This window comes from Acomys minous (assembly GCF_964271855.1).
Source record: "Acomys minous genome assembly, chromosome: 15".
Classification (NCBI taxonomy): Eukaryota; Metazoa; Chordata; class Mammalia; order Rodentia; family Muridae; genus Acomys; species Acomys minous.
Window position 1 is genome coordinate 7379667 of NC_140497.1, and position 19044 is coordinate 7398710.

Below are 19044 nucleotides of genomic sequence, written 5' to 3' on the forward strand. Positions count from 1 at the left end.
TGGAGCATCTCCCCTGGTGGCTCTGGCTATCAGGATTCAGGCTCTCTGTGGTATTGCCAGTATGGGCACTGCTTCCCCGCGCTTCTGGCAACGGGGACCCAGGTTCCCTTGGTGCTGGTGATGAGAGTGCAGGTCCTCAGGGCAGATGGTGGTGGTTTCTAGACTGAGTGCAGGAAAAAAAAAAAAAAGCAGAGTCTCACTTGGCTCTGCTCCTGAACAGCACTTCCTGATCCTGAAATGAGACCCGGAAATGAGACCTAGCAAATGGCAGAAGGGGAAAAGACTCTCGCCGTGGCCACACCCCTCCCGGAGCTGATGGACACAAGCCCCGGATGGCTTCAGTGTGTTTTATATCCTGGATGGATTGTGGAAGCTGGTTCTGAGGTACCAACGCTCTGACGGGTGCCCACGCCTGGAGTACAGGTGAGCCAAGAGGTCAGAAAGAGAGCTGGGGCTCAGCATCCATGCCTTTGCTCTAGGCGAGTAGAACAGCACCCTCTGGGAATTTGTTCCCCTTGTCTGGACCTCAGTTTCATCCAAAGAATTCATTTAAAGCAGTCCTAGGTAGCAGGAGATAAAACAAAAGACAAACTCAGAAAAAAAAATGTGGTACCATTCAGATGACATTAGCACTTAACGGTCAGAAGTAGCCAAAGCCAGAGATGCTGAGTCTCAAACGTTAGGACCTGTGATGCTGCTCTTGGTGTCGATGACTATATCTGGGATTAACTAAAGCTTAAGTGGACGGGCACACTTGTGGGGGACTTTTTTTATTGAATCATTTGAAGTAAGAAGACTCACTTTTTTCTTTTTCTTTTCTTTTTCTTTCTTTCTTTTTTTTTTTTTTTTTTCGTGGTTTTTTGAGACAGGGTTTCTCTGTGTAACCTTGGCTGTCCTGGACTCACTTTGTAGACCAGGCTGGCCTCGAACTCACAGCGATCCGCCTGCCTTTACCTCCCAAGTGGCTGGGACTAAAGGCGTGCGCCACCACGCCCGGCTAGAAGACCCACTTTTAATCTGGACCTTTTGTAATGGGAGGATCCACTTCTAACCTCGGCCACACCTTCCGCTGCCTACATGACTTGACACTGTCTCATTCATTCCCTTCTGTCAGCTTCTGTCAGTTCTATGTGCCCTCCTTTGTAGGTCACCCATTCCCTGTGGTTGTGCCCTTCCTACTCACCGTTGTGTCCAGACCCAGGATGGCCCCTTGCAGGGAAAGAAGGCCACCTGCACGGAGGGGAGGCCCCTCCACGTCTAGCTCTTCCTCCCACCCCGTCTGACAGTAAATGCAGTAATGGAAAACACGAGAGTGCATCTCTCAGTTCAAGCCACTAATATCTAGGTCCATGCACGGGTCACCTCGTCCAGCCTCTATGTGTTCAAGGCACATGTTGACCACAGTGCCTCCCGGGGCCCTGGACTTTGGCATTTGCAGACTTTGCTCTCCCTGGGCCAGCCGGGCTCTGGGTCAGCATGGCCGGCTGCGTCTTGCTGCACCGGGGCTTCATTCTCATCCTCCTCATCCTCACCCATGTCCTGCACCAGGTGGAGCTTTCAGGTAGGTGTTTGCTGTTTCATTCATTAAAACAACAAAACAAAGCAAAACATTTTCTTGCGGCCGGGTCTTATTCTATAGCCCAAGCTGGTCTGGAACTTATTATGTAGTTCAGGCTATCTTCAGCTCTTGGCAATCCTCCTGCCTCAGTCTCCTCAGTGCTAGGACCTGAGGAATGAACCCCCAGACCTAGCCATCTCATCTTTGGTACAACTCCACTGGTTCTATAGGTGATACTGTCTCTAGGGGCCTTAAAGGACCAGCCATGTTCATATTCTACCTCCTGAAAATCAGTGTGGGTCTCAGGATGTGGACCTATTGATGCAAGGACAGCCTAAGCTGTGCACTAGGCCAGGCTGGGCACAGACCAGGGCCTGTTGAACAGTGGGGGGCAGCACCCACTGCCTGAGGCACTGTGTGCGGGAGGGTTCCTGCTTTCACTGCCTCTGTCGCCCTGCAGTGTTTCTTCCAGCCTCGGAGGCGAACAGCGTTCTGGTGAGATGGAGGCGTGCCAGTTCTTACTTCATAGAAGAACTCTTTGAGGGAAACTTAGAAAAGGAGTGCTATGAGGAAATCTGCAAGTACGAGGAGGCAAGAGAAGTGTTTGAAAATGATGCCAGCACGGTACGTGAGGCCTGTGGTACCCGTGGGCTCTCTGAACGGTCGGGCACAGCTGTCTTAGAGGACAGAATTAATTAGCCTATTTTCTTATGGTCGGGTTGGTGTGAACCTGGCTTCACAGATGAGAAACCAGACTTAGAAATGATAGCAAACTGGCCTTAGCAGCAGGTGAGGCCCCACTCTAGACTCCCTGCTGCTCAGGCTACCTAGCTGGGAAGACCTGCCCATCACACCACAGCCAAATTAAGCAATCAGGTAAGAATTTGGCATTTTTAGTTACTCATAAGCTTACTGCAAGGCAGAGAGAGGGAACCCAAATGTAAGGAATGATCATTTTCATATACCTGCTTCCAGATACGGTTGTAAACTAATTACCAACAGTGCCCCAGGCTGAGGTGCAGTACAATGGTGGGCTGCATGTGTAACACGCAGGCCTGGTTCAATCCCCAGCTTCGGAGTAGTTTTTCATGTAAATGTGTCAATATTTAGAGTTGGTTGTGAATAAGACATTGACCTCTTGTCTACAGTATTTAAAAATATTTTTAAATTATGGTTTCCTAAAGACCCATAGGGTGTAGAGCATCCTTCTGAAACTGCCCATCTGTTGTTTAGAGAAAGCGATGAAAGTTTTTAATGTAGCCCACCCTAAATTTCAATTTGCTGATTTCCTGGTGAGAAGAAGAGCAGTGGTGACATCACCCACACATCACGGGGATGCTCAGTATGGTTTGGGAACACACCACAAGTCTGAACAGCTCACTTGGATAGCCTGCTCCAGCCTCTCTCGTGAACCTTGATGATTATAACAGACTTTTTTTTAAAAGAGGTTGAGATTTCAAACTGTTACCATGCATTTGTGTAGAATGAGGTAGAAAGTGGCCAAGGAGGTGCTGTGTGGCTCTGTGTCCTCACACATACCATCCCCCTCCACATGAGCCATGGTAAGTAACCTGGCATAGAATGTTCTGCTCATGTTTAGTGTAAACAGGCTATTAAATCTCTCCTCCCTCCCTCTTCTCTCTCTCTCTCTCTCTCTCTCTCTCTCTCTCTCTCTCTCTCTCTCTCTCTCTCACACACACACACACACACACCTCTCCTCAGATGAGTGAGTAAAACCCACATATTCTCACCCGCGTCCACCCATGGTAGACTGAATATGGAACAGACGCTGTGGTAACGTCCTTTCCTTTGCCTTGGCAGGGTGAGTTCTGGAGACAGTACAGGGGTGAGTTCCTTCCCAGCGCCCTGGCCCCAGTCCCTCTCCTGCTCTGAGATGGGTCTCCATTGGGGACCATGGGTTCACTTTCGAAGCCTCTGGCTCCTGGGACCTGGTGTCTGTTCTGGGAAGGTCACTGGTCCCCAGGTTCCCACTAGCAAGAAAACAACAAGACTTCTGTTGTGCTGATGCCTGCGGGTTCCCAGGCATCTGGGGTTCAGGCAACAGACAGGAGACCTGTCCTACCTCACAGCTCGTCCTAATTGTGGGAAGAAGCTGTAGGCCAGATGCTGGATCAGATTCAGGAGAACCGTGGCTGTAACCCAGATGCTTGGCTTGGGGTTTGTTCTGCAGGCCCTCCTCAGGAGGAGCATGGGATGGGGATCAGCAGAGAGAGACGTAGAAATGAACAGAGGACATAGGGTAGGTGAAACCAAGGACACTTTGAAATGAGCAGGAGATCATGTTAGTGATAGTGACGGGTGAGTAGGGGTCACATGGCACCAGTGGGACAGGAAGCCACCTGGAACATGACTGCCTCGGCCCCAGTAGAGCAAGCTCAGGAAGGCCCTGCCTCAGGGAGTCCACAGTGCAGGCTCAGAGGCCCCTTCTGCTCCCACAGGTGGCTTTCCATGTGTCTCCCAGCCCTGCCTCAACAACGGGACATGCAAGGACCACATCCGAGGTTACAACTGCACGTGCTCCCCTGGCTACGAGGGCACGAACTGCGCAATGGGTGAGGCCCTATCTATTCCAGGTCCGGATGGGGCTTGCTAGAAGGCAGCAGCTTTCTCAGGGGACTTCTTGGTTTCCCTGTTCTGCCCCTCCCCCAAAATCATCGCCACCGTGTAACCCACCATCTGGCCCCAGCTCTCTCGAAATTTCCAGCATAGGCTCTCCTTTCCTTCTCTTTCCCACTGTCCCCCCGCAAACCATAATCAGCACACAAGTGGGAAGGGCTGCACACAGGTGTGTCCGACTGGCATGCCAGCTGGAGACACTCCAGATGGAAAGCAAAGCAAAGCTTCATAAGGAAATAGTCTTTGTTTGTTTGTTTGTTTAAGTCCTACGGTCCCATACATGCAGGCAAACACTCTTCTACTGAGCTATATCCCCAGGCGTTTTCGCTTTTTATTTTTGATCAGGGTCTCATAAATTCCCCGGGCTAGTCTTGAACATACTACACATGGGGCTAGAGGGATGATCAGAAGAGGACTGGTCACTCTTCCAGGTTCGATTCCCAGCACCCACGCAGCAGCTTACAACTTTCTATAATTCCAGTCCCAGGGGATCCAACGCCCCCTTCTGGCCTCTGTGGGCACTGCACTCTTATAGTACACAGATAATATAGGCAAAATAGCCCTAGATAGTAAATAAGAAAATAAATAAATAAATAAATAAATAAATACTAACTTGCTATGTAGTTCAGGCAGGCCTTGAACTAACAATCCTCCTCCCTCTGACATCTGAGTAATCATGATGGGCAAGACCTGTATCTCCAGGCTTGACTAAGAACAGTCCTTACATACCCATGCAAATGACCTTACATGGTTAAAGGAATGAATTCCTGATAATTGTCGACTATTGGAATAAATACACCTAACTCTTCCTGGGTCTCTGACAGCTCAGAACCAGCTCTCTGGGAAAAAGGGTTCTTTAGCTCAGCTCTTGGCTCTCAACTCCAGATTCCCACTCCATCACCTTCCTGGTGACGCCTTGTGGGTATGTCCCCACCTAAACAGTGGCAAGGGACTTCAGCCCTGCCTCAGCTGCTCAGCCATCTCTGCTGGGCTCTGACCCCCTCCTGCCCCACCTCAGCTGCTCAGCCATCTCTGCTGGGCTCTGACCCCCTCCTGCCCCACCTCAGCTGCTCAGCCATCTCTGCTGCTCTCTGACCCCATCCTGGTCCCATTTCTGTCCTTTGAAGGAACAATCCAAAGACAGCAGCTGTTGCAGTGGGAAAGGAAACAGCTAGGGACATAGATGCGTACCGGTGGAAGCCATCCGGGACTCACTAAGTCTTCATGAGCACTCCTGGGGTACCAGAGTGTGGGAAGCCTTGTATGAAGACTGGCAAGCTGGAGAGAATGAGGGCTGTAGATGTATCACCATGTTTGTGTTTTCTTAGTACATGTAACATACAAGCAACACTAGGGCTGTCGAGTCAGACCCATGCAGCATGCACAGGTAAATGACAACACTGACTGTTCCATGTCTGCATGCTGCTTTTAGCTTTTTCTTTCTCTTCAGCTAAAAATGAATGTCACCTAGAGAGGACCGATGGGTGCCAGCACTTCTGCCACCCAGGCCAGTCATCCTACATATGCAGCTGTGCCAAGGGCTACAAGCTGGGCAAGGACCACAAATCATGCAGTCCGAGTGGTGAGTTCTCACAGAGGTAGGCGGTCAACCTACACCTCGCCTTCCTTCTACCATCATGCTTAGCGGCTGGAGTGCTGTGGTCAGTTGGGGCATAATTGCTGACTTGGGGTCTTAGCCTCCACCTTAGAGCAACTGCGGTGCCAGAATTGCTTTGTGTCAGGAGACCCATTACTATATCACCCACACTCTCCCCATAAAATAATCCTGGGAGCAGGCAGGTTAGCCTCACCTTGCTCCCCATGGGCACCAGTGACCTCGAGTCTGCCAGCATTCAGATGAGACTTTTGGCTAGCACCCACTGCAAACCCCACATCTCCTTAGAAGATACTGATTTTCTTCCTGTGTTGCCACCACAAATGAAGACAAGTGTGCGTGCGGGGCCGTGACTTCTGAAAACTTCACAGTGCCAGAAAAGGGCCGCCAGAGTCTGCCCAGCTTCCCATGGCAGGTAATTGGATAACAGCTTCTGTTTTGTTTTGTTTTGTTTTTTTCAAACTTCATTCTGTTGTTTCCATTTTCTTGCCAAAAGGAGGTGACAACTAAGTGAAGTGGGAACAGGCTCTTTCCTGGGCTCCATGGGCTCTTGGGGAGCACACACCCAGCTCTCTGTGGCATTTGCTCCACATTGGAAGAGCGCGTTGGTTACACCCACCTGGCTGTACCATGTGTGTCTGACCAATGGCTGCTTTCTGTTTGTGCCTTGTGCCATATCCAAGTGCCTGGGGACATGGTTAGCTGAGCACAGCTCCTGATCCACAACCCGCCTGCATGCCAAGCTACTGTGTTCCGCTCCTGCGTCTCTTTGATGTCCTTTTCCATGGCCTACTTAGGGTTGAAGCATTCTAGGCCTGCTCACCTGGCAGTTGCTCTTGACAGGCATCGTGTGGAACTTGGCAATGATGCTCAGGCCTTCTCTCTGTTCCCCGGCTCCACGCCCCTCACCATGGGCTGCAGCTACTTGGCCGGGAATTTAGTCCGTGCTTGCTCTGCTTGTAACTCACTTATGCCGCCCGTCTTGGTTTGATTCTCCTGTTTCCCACTTTGTCACCTCTCTATGGCAGACTTTATCCTCTATTTCATTGTGTCCCAGAGAGTGGCTTGTTCAGTAGGGGTACAGCACTCACCATGCGACAGCTAGCAAGTTTCCAGTAGTCATTTTAATTTTAAGATTTTAATTCAATCTAAACAGATACTAAATATATATAAAATGAATCATATTTTTATGTGTGTGTGTGTGTGTGTGTGTGTGTGTGTAGCAATGATTAAAGTGGAAGAGGTCATGAGTTTGAGAGGGAGTTGGGGAAACACACACCTACTAAATCCATTTACTGTTGCTCATACGTACATGTGTTTAGGGTGGACCACTTGCAATGGGATTGTCCCTGGAAAAAATGGATTCCCCCTCTCTCAATACTCAATTGAGTGGATCTTTATGAAATTTCTCCACCCATGTTAGCATCAACTGGTGGTGTCATTATATGTGTACTGTTTAGGCAACTACACTGTTGATGTTTCATGGATGTAGCTTCCCGTCATATCTAGAACATAATACCTCAAGCAGGTGTCCTGCTCTTCTGGATTGTATGATTTTTTTTCCACACTGCCTTTCCTGAGACCCTCCCAGTCTCAGCCTTAAGTATAGGGGTCGCATTGATGATGTATCAGGTAGGTTTAGGGACCCCATAATCATTAATTCTCTGTATTTTGACCAGTTATGGACATTGTGACAGTCTCCATCTGCTGCAAAAGGGATCTAGCGCTACATTGATCAGACTGTGTCCCTGGGAGTGTGGACACAGTGTGGGTGGGTGGGGCCCAAGGCTCCTTTCTGTTGTAACCAGTCATTTCTCCTGTGTCTTCAAGCTCGCTCATCTTCCCTTTGCAGCGTCTAATCTGATGTTAACCCCACAATCCGTACACTGTAGCCATCATTTACATTGAACTTGGATTTTTTTTTTTTTTCTCTTCTTTGTCTCTACTTAGTTCTTTGTGTTTCTGGAGCAGGGACAGCTGCTCTGTGGTCCCGCCTGCACCTAACAGTTCTCAGTCAGCTTTTCTCCTCCTATGGAACAGAAGCATGGGTTTTTTGTTTGCTTTCCTGCCTGGTGACTTAATGGGTTGCAGAGCTTGTGAACTATAACTCATCAGCTACAGAAAGCGTTGTGCTCTACACATAAGCTTCAGCGATGCTGTATGACGTGGTTAAGATACCTGGAAACAGTGTGATGCGCGTGTACCTTGCTTCTGGTCTTTGCTGGGGAAGAAAGGCCAGTGCAGTGCTCAGCGTCAGGTGCTTCTCCTGCTGTGTTTGATCAAAAGCGCGGCCACATTTTCAGCTAGCTGCTATAACACATTACTCTCAGCACTCATGAGCCCAGAACTGTCCCCGCTGACCCTTTGGAGTAACTGTCCCTGGCCTTAAGTGGTTCCTCTTCATACCTGCTCACTATGGCTCCCAAGCCTGCTGCTCCCCAGAGTTCCCCCTTTTAGGGTCCGTCCTACACTGCAGCCACTGTGTCCCCTGGGGCTCACCACTCCCTCGCCACTCTGGACTCTGCCTCAGTTACTATCTTGCTCCACACCGTGCAAACTCAGGAGTCACAGAAGCGCTGCCCCTGAAAGATTATGGTCCCGTGTGACCAGCCCTTCAATTCTGTCTGCCTTCCTTGTCGCAGGGGAGGGCACCTGGCAGCCATTACTCTCCTTTGCCAGGAAGGGCCTGTGAACCTTGGAGGTATTGTCAGAGTGCTGGTGGCTGTGGAAGGAGCAATGGGTGTGGACACTGGCTGACTGTCCCTGGTGCCCAGGACACCCACTCAGCTTTATTGCCCCCTGATGTCACACTGGCTACTAACAGCCCATTCTTCTTCTCCTTCTTCTTCTTCTTCTTCTTCTTCTTCTTCTTCTTCTTCTTCTTCTTCTTCTTCTTCTTCTTCTTCTTCTTAAAGGTCAAGTTAACAAATTCCGAAGGAAAGGACTTCTGTGCTGGTGTTTTAATACAGAAAGACTTCGTGCTGACAACAGCAAAGTGTTCCTTATTATACAACAACATTAGTGTAAAAACAAGTAAGTATTTCATGAATTTTATAAGCTCTCATTATAAATGAAGCAATCCAATGGAGGGATAAAATGAAAACTTTTTTCTGGACATCTTGTTTCTAAGGCAAGGCAGGAAAGAGCTTCCACAGTACTAAGATGGCTGCAAAGCCACAAGCATAGACAAAACAAGGTTTCTTGTTAGAGCGTGGACACAGCAGGTGAGTGCCAAGCAGCACTCAGCACAGGACCAATGGCAGCAGTAGAGCAGCCACCTGAACATGGGGGCTAAGGGACGGAGAAGCTGGGTTCAAATCCCTCCTCCTGACCATCTTGGGCTGCAACCCTGTCTCATCTCAAGATTTATCTGTAGCCTCATTTTCCATCTCTGAGACCTGGACATTCATTTCTCCCCACTGGCGAGTTCCTATAATCAGCTATGGACATGCTCAACAGCAAGTGTGAACCTTGGAGTGCGCATGTCCCACTCCCTATCCTTAGATGCTTGTGTGAACAGGCAAGCAGCTGAGATGCAGCCTGGAGGAGGTAAACGCGTGATGACAAGTCCTGAGCAGCCCATGTTCAGCCCAGCCTGGAGACATTTCTTTTCAGTGCCTCCTGTTCTAACCACTTCTCATGATGTCCTGATTTCCAGAACAAACATTTGACTCTTTTAGCGGACAGCGTGAAGAGGCCAAGGAAGTGAGTTGGCCACATTGTGATCTGCAGCCGAGTCCTGGATGAACACCGCTGCTGTCACCCCCTCGGGGTTCCTGGTGGCTACCTCGCCCTTGAAAACAAAACATTTTAAGTTGGCTGATTGCTCGTGATTTCAGATGCTGACCAGAGGACCTGGATCAGGAGGGCTCACGTGCACATGCGCTACGATGAGGAATCGGGGGAAAACGACATCTCACTGTTGGAGCTGGAGGAGCCAGTGCAGTGTCCCAGCCTGGGGCTCCCTGTCTGTGTCCCAGAGAGGGACTTTGCAGAGCACGTCCTCATCCCTGGAACCGAGGGTCTCCTCAGCGGCTGGATGCTTAATGGCACAGAGCTGGGTGCCACCCCGGCGGTGCTCTCAGTCGCACGTGCAGATGGAGAGGAATGCGCGCAGACTCTGAATGTAACTGTTACGACGAGGACAAGCTGTGAGAAAGGCCGTGTAGTGACAGGGCCTTGGGTGGAGGGAAGCGCAGTGACCAGAGAGCACAAGGGTAGCTGGTTCCTCACAGGGATCCTTGGCTCGCAGTCACCACCAGGACAGTCATACTTGCTCCTCCTCACCACAGTCCCGAGATACTTAATGTGGTTCACACAGGTCATGAAGTAGCTCAAGTCCAACAACATGGCGGCGAGGCAGTCAAACTGTGCCACAGTTACCATGGAAGATGGCCTCTCTTACCTTGGAACTTTAAATTTTCTTTATTCTTGAGAATGTCATACACACATACAATGAAATATGGCCACGCTCACATCCCATTTCCCTCCCCCCCATGTGTTTGTGTGTGTGTGTGTGTGTTGTGTGTGTGTGTGTGTGTGTGTGTGTGTGTGTGTGTGTGTGTGTGTGTGAGATAATCCATTGAGTTCAACTAGCGCTACCTGTGTGTTTAATATGGGGCCACCCACTAGAGCACCCTCGGAACTTTATATTTTGCCCTTCCCCACCATCTATCAGCTGCCAGTAGCTCCCCAGTAAGGAGCAGGGTGCAGAGCACACCCCCGTCTGTGTCACAGTCTTGTCTGACTCCATCTCATGCAGTCTTGAATGGGTTACCACGGCTGTTGTGAGTCTGGAAGTGAAATAAGCCTGTCCTGTCCAGAAGGCAGCTCTTCCCACCTCTCAGCGGAGCCCTGATGGAGGTGAGCGTGCGAGGGGATGGGGAGAGCTGGGCGTGTTGACTAAGATGTCCCATTTAGGATGGAACATCAATCTCTTATTCTCAGCACTCTGATGAATTATGCATCTTTGCATTAATTGCTGCTCATTATAAAAAGAAGCTTCTCGGGCCAAGGCTGTGAGCAGTCCAACTCTATGGCTGTGAACACAAACATTTAGGTGATTTTTTTTTTTTTTTTTTTTTGCTTTTGAAATAAATGTGTCATCCTTGTGCAGAGGCTGTGCTAATTTTCTCTGTATTGTTCCAATTGTAGTATATGTGCTGCCAAAGCAAGCACTAGATGATTTTTAACCCAGCCATTTAGCAAAGTAATGACAGAAGCTGCTACCTGAGGGCTGCAGCCTCCCTAGTCATGAGCTTTTGACCAAAATTATAGTGTTAATCATGAAATCCCTCCTACGGAGCAGGCCTCAGATTCAACCAGGAAGCAATTGTTTACCCCATAACAGTTATGCCACGATTGCCCCAGTGCGCGTATCTCACTAGGCATGTCAGTATTGTGGATACAGGGTTCAGCAATGGCTGAGACCATTGATGCCTTGGCTGCCCCTGCAGCTGGCACACCTGCTAGCACTATGAAAGCTAGCTGGCAAGGAGGAGGGCATTTCCTTGGCAATTTTTATCTAAACAGAGGCCTTAAGGACAACATAAGATGTGTGGAAAAAGATCAACGTCAGTCGTAAGCCAGCTGAGTAGAAGCTGTGAACATGTGTGCCGGTACCATACTTGGTGTGTCACACCCTGTAGCAGACATCTCTGGGCTTCTCAGAATTACCAGTGAGACAAAAGGACAGCCCAATTCTGATTCTGCGTGGCTGACTGCTAGAGAGAGGGAAGCAAGGTCAGTACTGGAAGACGACCGTGGCCCTCCTGATAAGGCTGTATCTGGACGCTCTGGGTGAAGAGCCCCACAGTAGACTGCATGGAGTGCTCGAGCCTCATGCCAGCCCTGTGGTCAGAGAGGCTATGCCTGAGCAAGGTCTTAGCTTCTGTGCCTCGGTACCCTCATCTCTAAGAGGAATAAGTTGTAGTGTGGTTGTGGTAACATTTTAAAGGGCTGGAAATGGCCAGATAAAGTGAAAGGCTAAGGGGGAAAGGCCCCAAGTTTGAAGACAGACTGGGGTACAGAATAAGATCTTGTCTCAAAATAACAACTAAAAGGGGTCAAGCCAGTACACCCTTAGGCAAGTGTGAGTTTGAGTATTTGACGCTGATGCAAACTGGCATGAGGAGGTATGGGCCTGTGTGCCCATAAACTCGGACTCCACACACAGGGCACCAGAGACAGCACATGGACACAGCACACGGACTTACCACAGAGAGGACCTCACTTGTTTCTGTAACTGCCAAGTCCAACTACTTAGCACGTTCATCAGTTTTAACTTAGGATGCCACTGTTTAATTACCTGACTTGGTCAGGCCAGCTTTGTATGGCAGCTCAGGAGGGCAGCACCACAGACAAAGCAGACAGGAAGACAGGCTTAGTCTTGATGGAGTTCATGAGCTCTGGTGACCAGTGGCCATATTCACTGCCACACAGTGTCTCGGCACACAGGACATTTGTTGGGAGAGCCGGTTTTGGTTGGGACATGATTAGGATATACTGCTCCAGCTAGTGTGTGGGCACGGAGATGTTCCCAGCTGGTAAGTGGTACAACTCCTAACACAGGCCGGCCATACAAAGGACCACTTCCTTTGGCTGCTGTCCTGGAACCCAGCTTCAGCTGCTGGAGAGGGCCACATGGAGAAGCCGAGCTGTCTACATACACACCACTCAGCCCAGTATGTCTACATCACACCTATCACAGGAGCAAGCCACCTTCTAAACCCCCATCACATGACAGGTGCCAAAGCCCACACAGTCCTGACCAGGCAAAGACTTGGGCAAAGTCAGGATGCTGGGGCTTCACAGGGTGAAGAGGCCGTCGATGAAGCAGCCACATAAGCCCTGTCGCCTGTAGAGAAGAACACTTAAGTCCCACCACAGTTCGCCAGCACAAGGGATAGCTTCTGAACACGACAACTTTGCAGAGACTAACAGACAGCTAGCTTTTCTTCCTTAGTGCGTTTCTCATAAGCAAGGGGAACGTAAGCGTCGCATGGTGGCACACACCTGTGATCACAAGCACTTCAGCTGTGGACAAGGGGAACGTGAGCTTCGCATGGTGGCACACACCTGTGATCACAAGCACTTCAGCTGTGGACAAGGGGAACGTGAGCTTCGCATGGTGGCACACACCTGTGATCACAAGCACTTCAGCTGTGGACAAGGGGAACGTGAGCTTCGCATGGTGGCACACACCTGTGATCACAAGCACTTCAGCTGGGGACAGAGGCGAGAAGAGCATCATGTCCTAGGACAGCAGGAAATGAGCAGAGATCGGAAAAAGTTACATCAGACTAAATTCTTCTCTTTTTTAAAAAAGTCTGCTTCTTTAAACAGACAAAACATTTATTATGTGTGCGAGTGAGCCTATGTACACATGTGTGCAGGAACCCACAGAGGCGTTGGATCCCCTAGAACTGGAGTTAGAGACAGTTCTGAGCTGCCATGTGGGTTAGGAATCACTCACTGACAGAGCAGTAACTGTTCTTAACTGCTCAACCATCTCTCCAGCTTCTAAATTCTACTTTAAAAAAAAGCCTCAAGTAAACCAAAAATTCTGAGTTCACAAAATGCTCAGATTTTGACACATCATGTAACACATAATAAAGAATGCATCATTTGCATCAATTTGAATTACCTTAAAAAAGAAAAAAAAAAGGAAAGGAAAAGCTACAAAGTGTTACAAAGACAGCCTCCATAAACAATCACATAAAACCTAAGCAAGCACAGCTGCTTCCGTCCCAGGAGCTCACAAGCACCACTGGCCAGCCAAGGGTGTTTGTCTGCGGGAATTCCAGGTCTTGGCAAGGCTGGCATGAGTCAGGACAATGGAGAACACGGCTCGTCACTCAGGGGTTGGCGACCATCTCGGTGGCCCTGGGAAGCACCTTGGGCTGCAGAGGCCAGCTGCAGCAGGACTGCACTCCGTCTGCAGGGTCTGCGTCAGCACACGGTGGACAGTGGAGGGAAAGGGTTTTGCTTGCTAACAACCAGTTTCTGGTGTTGATGGGAGATATAGCCTTTAATGTGACCCTGGAACAGAGAAAAGGGATCAGCTTACACTTCCAGGGCGCAAACATGCCAGGAGATAGGATGATGATGAAAACAGGGATACAGCGGAGAAGACACCGGTAGCACAGGTATACTCCTCTCACCGACCACAGGAGGCCCTTTGAATAGTATTTCCCAGGAAAAAATAGTTCTTTCAGAGAATGCCTTCATGAATAGAAAAGGTCTTCTGGGGACATCAGCACCGGCTTAGCGCCCTGCTGAGAGCAGGCAAAGACTCAGCACATACCATGTATATCAGGTTGGCCAGAATGCACTGGACTTCGTCAATGTCCACGTCTTCCACGTGCATGAATTTCAAGGCAACCAGAAAGGCATCGAGAGACAGCTGATGTGTTTTGAGTAACAAATACCTATGAAGAAAAGAAATTATCATCATTAACAACAGGATTCAGTACTTCAAAGACCAAGAAGAGGAGCCCTGAGGTGATGGCATCATTTAATGGACCAAATGTTCACACACATTTCAAGTTCTTACTGATTAGACATGCCCACAAACACCAGCTATTGAACATAGAGTATAGAAGCTCTGTATTGTAAACAGGCACGGTAGCTGCCTGTCCTGTCAGCTCCTCCTTACTACCTCTCATAGACTGCCTTCAGCGGCCTACAGGTCCCTATGTCTCAGAGCCAGCTGGGACAAGCCTGACAAGAGCCCATGTTCAGCATCACACAACTCCCTGACACACACAGTGGTGTTGGAGGAAAGGCCGCCAGCTGTCACAATAGGAAAAGAAAGACGACATCAGTTCCACAGCTAGGACAGGCAGAAGGTATCTGGCACCGCAAGCTAATGTCGAGTCTGCTGACTAGCTCTATCATTACATGGCCTTCAGGGTCAGCCTGTGTCCCATGAGGGGCCGGATGCTGCCCCACAGGCCACACTGTGCTGCATCACCTGCTCCAGGGTTCCATTTGCCAGACAGGCTGCTTTCAGGTTTTGCTTTGTGTGTATGTGTCTATGGATATATGTCTCTGTGTGTGTGTGCATGTCTATGTGTCTGATAGGTGCACGGCTGTGTGTGGGAATGCAGGTGTGTGTGTGTCTGTGTCTGTGTGAGAGTGCAGGTGTGTGTGTCTGTGTGAGAATGCGGGCATGTAGCGCTCAGAGAGCAGCCCTTGCCTCCCACCTTGCTGAGACAGGGTCTCCTTGTCCCTGCTGTTCTACTGCTCATGTGCTAGGCTAGCTGGTCTGCAAGCTTCCGGCTTTTACATGGTTCTGGGGTGCACACTCTGGCCCACATGCTTGTAGGATAGCACACTGCCCACTGAGCGTCTCCTCAGCACACTTACACTTTCTTGAAGAGGTTCCTGTAAGTGATGATTTTCAGCTTCTCCAGGATGAGGAAGATGCCACAGCGAATGAAAAAAGTCTCATGCTTCGCCAGCGCCTCGTTGAGCAACAGCAGATTGCCCTCACTGGGCAAGGAGAAACACCAGGTGGGCCATAGAGTAAATTCCAGAAAGAGGTCAGCATGGTTCACAGGACAGCATGTGTGCAGTCCCTATTAACCTGCTCCTAAGACAGTGGAAAGGATGGGCCTACCTGACGGCTTTGGTCACTTCTGAAAACTGCATGAGGTGGTATTTCCTCAGGAGCTCGATGGTCGGCATGTGACCCTAAGACAGAAAGTTCCATAACAGATGCACTTTCACTTTTAAAAACTGTGCACATGAGAATGTCTGCAGTGTATGTCACACATGTGTAGGTGGCCAGAAGAGGGCACTGATGGCCCAGAGCTGGCTTTCCAGGCAGTTATGAGCTACCTGACATGGATGCTGGGCACCGAACTCTAGTCCTCTACAAGAGCAGCAAACATTCTTAAACCACTGCGCCATCTCTCCAGTCCCAACATTTTCACTTTTAACAGAGCTATGATCCATAAGATTCATATCAACAAAGTAATTTTAAACAAACAAACAAGAATATAGGAAACCCAATGCAAGAAGTTGAGCAGGGACTTAACATCCCAAGCTGTGCCACTTAGCGGGCTCAGCAGGCCAAGGCACTTGGCACCAAGCCTGATGACCCGAGTTCAATCCCCACACAGTGGAAAGGAGAGCATTAGCCCCTGACAGTCTGACGGCACTAACCTCTGACCTTCACGAGTGCTGCAGCGTGCACACCCATACAGAGAAACAGAGTCAAATGTAACACAGAGTCAAAGGTAAACTAGGGAAAAGCAACTCTGAGCAAGACATAAGGAAGCCTGGATACCAGTTTTGTGACTCAATGGATACGACCTTCATCTTGACCTCACGCGCCTTGTCACTTGCGTAACTGAAGAGATTCCAGGGTAAGGAATGAGAACTGTCCCTCTCAGGAGTTAGCGAAAATGGTCAACTTGCTCTCCAGTGCGCCTGGAGCAGGGAGGGGGGACTTCCCAGCGTTTCCATTGTTATAAGCTGTTCTATCTTGTTTCAGCCACACGCAGCACCACTCCCCTCCCCGCTCACTAATTATTAGTCCTGGCTGTAAAAAAAGAAGCACTTTACTTTGATGTTATGGCGGTTGCTATCCACCTATATGTCTTTCCTGTTCAAATATAAAAAATGAACTTTGGGGTGATATACACCTGCAAGCCCATCAATTGGGAGGTGGAGGCAGGAGGAGCTGAGTTCAAGAACAGTCTTGGTTATATTAAGTTTGGATCCAACCTGCGTTATGACTCCCATATGTAAGCTGGAATGGCATTTTTCCTTTTTAGTTAATTACTGAAATTAATTTAGCTTTTAAGGAGAAATAAAAATAACATGCACTTGTTTCACTTGTTATATAAAAAAGTTCCGAGTCACTTTCAAGAGAAGCAAACACAGCAGAGCTCCCCTGGAAGGCGATGGGGCACAGCACAGCACAGCGCAGCACAGCGCGTGACAGAGACGGCTGCTGCTCACTCACCAGCAGCATCTTCACTGGCAGCAAGTAGATCAGAATCATCCTCTTGTTCTTCTGGCTGGAGCGATGGCAGTGCTCAAAGGCAAACGACAGGTACTCCTCGGCTGTGGAGAGCAGGGCCCACACGTCAGAGCCGAGGCCACAGCCCAGCACGCTCACCTCCTGCCTATTCTACCTCCACCTTTGCACAGAAGGCAACACTGCTTTCCTTTCCACGTCAGTAACATCAGCCCAGCCTCACTTCTGACACCAGTGGCTTTTCAACAAGAATATGCCTGGGTGTCCCTGGCCTGCTAAGACAAGCCTTTCCTCAGGGGCAAAGCCAATGGTGCAGAGCAGTGTTGGTAGGCAGACTTCCCTGCACAGGTGAAGCCCTGCTGAGCCAAGCTTGGATGCAGACTTGGGAAAGAAGTAGGAATTCCACCTGTTACGGAAGTCTCTGCTGGACAGTTAGGCCACCGACTAGGAAACACAAGTACACTCAGAAGCTCAGGCTCACCTCACACAGGCCCTCGGCTGGAGTCTGGGGCTGAGGACATCTGAACTGAGAGCCACTTCTGCTTCCAAATAGTGTGGCTATGCCAAAGGGAACTTCTACTACATATCTGGAGGCAACTGTCACTGGTGCAAGACCGTGTTGTCCACCCTAAGCTGTCTCACTAGCAACTCTGCTGAGGCACAGCCACTGACAAAGACTGAGCCCACAGCCCACACATCACCCCAGCCAGCAAGTGTAACTTCTGCCATCTGGCCCTGAGAAGGGTGCATTTTCAACCACTTTGGACAAGTAAGTCCCCAAATCCTTGGGCACACAGGAAACACATGCTGAAGGCACTACATGGGGAGATTTCCTGCTGTCGTCAGGGAGGGTCAGTTTTCTCTACTGCAGCCCTGTTTGGTTGAACTGTAGTGGGAAGCCCATATCCAAGGCTGGGCAGCACAAACTGGACTGGTTATGTTTGTGTGTGTGTGCTGGTCTGTTAAGAGCTCTTTCAGAGGACTCGGGTTTGGTTCCAGCACCCACATAGGGGTTCACAACCATTTGTAACTTCTGCTCCAGAAAATCAGACACCCTCTTCTGGCTTTGATGGGCACTGCATGCACATGGTGCACTTATTACATATATGCAGGCAAAACGCTCAAACACATCAAATAAAATTACATCTTAAAAGAAAAGAAAAAGATGATGGAAGGAGGGGGGGTGGATGCGCCTGAACGCCAGGCATGAAGGCACACTGTGCTCTTAGGACCAGGGACCTAAACAGGAGAAAAATGAGGAGGGTCTGAAATGAACACTATTTTAAAAACAAACAAAGGATGGGTAGGGGAGGTGTGGTGTCTCATGCCTGTAAGCCCAGCACACTCAGGAGCCTGAGGTGGAAGATCACCATGAATTTCAAGGTTACAGAGTGGATTCCAGGACAGCCTGGGCTACAGAGACCCTGTCTCAAAAAAACAAAACAACAACAACAAAAGCAAAGGCATCTGGAAAGATAACTCAGATAACTCAGTGGTCCAAAGCGCTTCCTGCTCTTCCAAAGGACCCAGGGCACATATTCACATGTGTGCATGCATGCATGTGTGTGCACACATACTCTTTCTCTCTTATATATTCCATCGTAACAAATGCAGTCACTATACTCTCTGACAGTACCGATGTCTCTCCACTTGGGCAGAGCGCACGTCTTACCTAAAACGCCAGAATAGAATTCCCAACATACCTTGCTTGAAGTCACTGTCAAACATGGCCTTACGCCCGACATAGTACTTGTATGTGACTCTCTGGGCAGTGCTGTAGTCATCCTTCAAATTCGAGCTGTCAATGGCTCTGATAAGAGGCTTACACAAATGGAGTTTGTTGATCTATGATAAAGAAGAAACCATTTAAAATATGTATAAGCAAGAGAATAGGTGGATGGGAGAACAAGACATGAACTGCTGCTCTACTCATCAACATGAATTCCAAAGTCATCAAAACTTCTGTAAGAAAGAGAAAGTTACCTGCTACAGACGGCATGCAATCTAGAAGCTCGTCGCTCTTGAGGGGATGAAGGTCTGAGGGGAGTCAGAGTCAATGGCCAAGGAAAAGCCTGCACGTAGGTGCACTGGCAGTGACAAGCCAAATGTCCCATCAAGTCAAAGATGGATTCTGAGTCAAGTATGCCAGGCTGCCTTCTGCCTACTTGTCTTCATAAAGCAAACTTGATGCCTTTGTCTACCCATCTGTCTGCAAAGCCTCCCAGTTCCATAAAGTTGATAATA

At 49.3% G+C, this 19044-nt stretch overlaps 2 protein-coding genes across 6 annotated transcripts in view; one reads left to right on the forward strand and one right to left on the reverse strand.

Annotated features, from left to right (window-relative positions):
• PROZ (protein Z, vitamin K dependent plasma glycoprotein) lies at positions 1-13451 on the forward strand. Its single transcript, XM_084759512.1, has 9 exons — positions 1-1561; positions 2019-2182; positions 3380-3404; positions 4018-4131; positions 5646-5777; positions 6140-6225; positions 8726-8843; positions 9650-10337; positions 10385-13451. Exons 1-8 carry the CDS (start codon positions 1477-1479, stop codon positions 10141-10143), a joined length of 1218 nt encoding a protein of 405 aa, XP_084615638.1. The 5' UTR covers positions 1-1476; the 3' UTR covers positions 10144-10337; positions 10385-13451.
• PCID2 (PCI domain containing 2) overlaps positions 13143-19044 on the reverse strand; it is a 24090-nt gene continuing 18188 nt past the window's right edge. For all 5 annotated transcript variants that reach the window (XM_084759514.1, XM_084759513.1, XM_084759515.1 and 2 more), the window contains 6 exons: positions 18504-18645; positions 16786-16886; positions 15433-15506; positions 15180-15305; positions 14116-14239; positions 13143-13850 (listed from right to left, as the gene is read on the reverse strand). In XM_084759514.1, the coding sequence (XP_084615640.1) occupies positions 13761-13850; positions 14116-14239; positions 15180-15305; positions 15433-15506; positions 16786-16886; positions 18504-18645 (657 nt within the window). In that variant the 3' untranslated portion in view covers positions 13143-13760. The remainder of the gene's footprint in view (positions 13851-14115; positions 14240-15179; positions 15306-15432; positions 15507-16785; positions 16887-18503; positions 18646-19044) is intronic.

Bases quoted from the DNA above. Each gene is read 5' to 3' on its own strand.
- PROZ (XM_084759512.1), top strand. From the start codon at position 1,477: ATGGCCGGCTGCGTCTTGCTGCACCGGGGCTTCATTCTCATCCTCCTC. The intron at 2,183-3,379 runs GTACGTGAGGCC...TTGCCTTGGCAG, and splicing joins TTGAAAATGATGCCAGCACG to GGTGAGTTCTGGAGACAGTA. The intron at 4,132-5,645 runs GTGAGGCCCTAT...CTTTCTCTTCAG, and splicing joins GGGCACGAACTGCGCAATGG to CTAAAAATGAATGTCACCTA.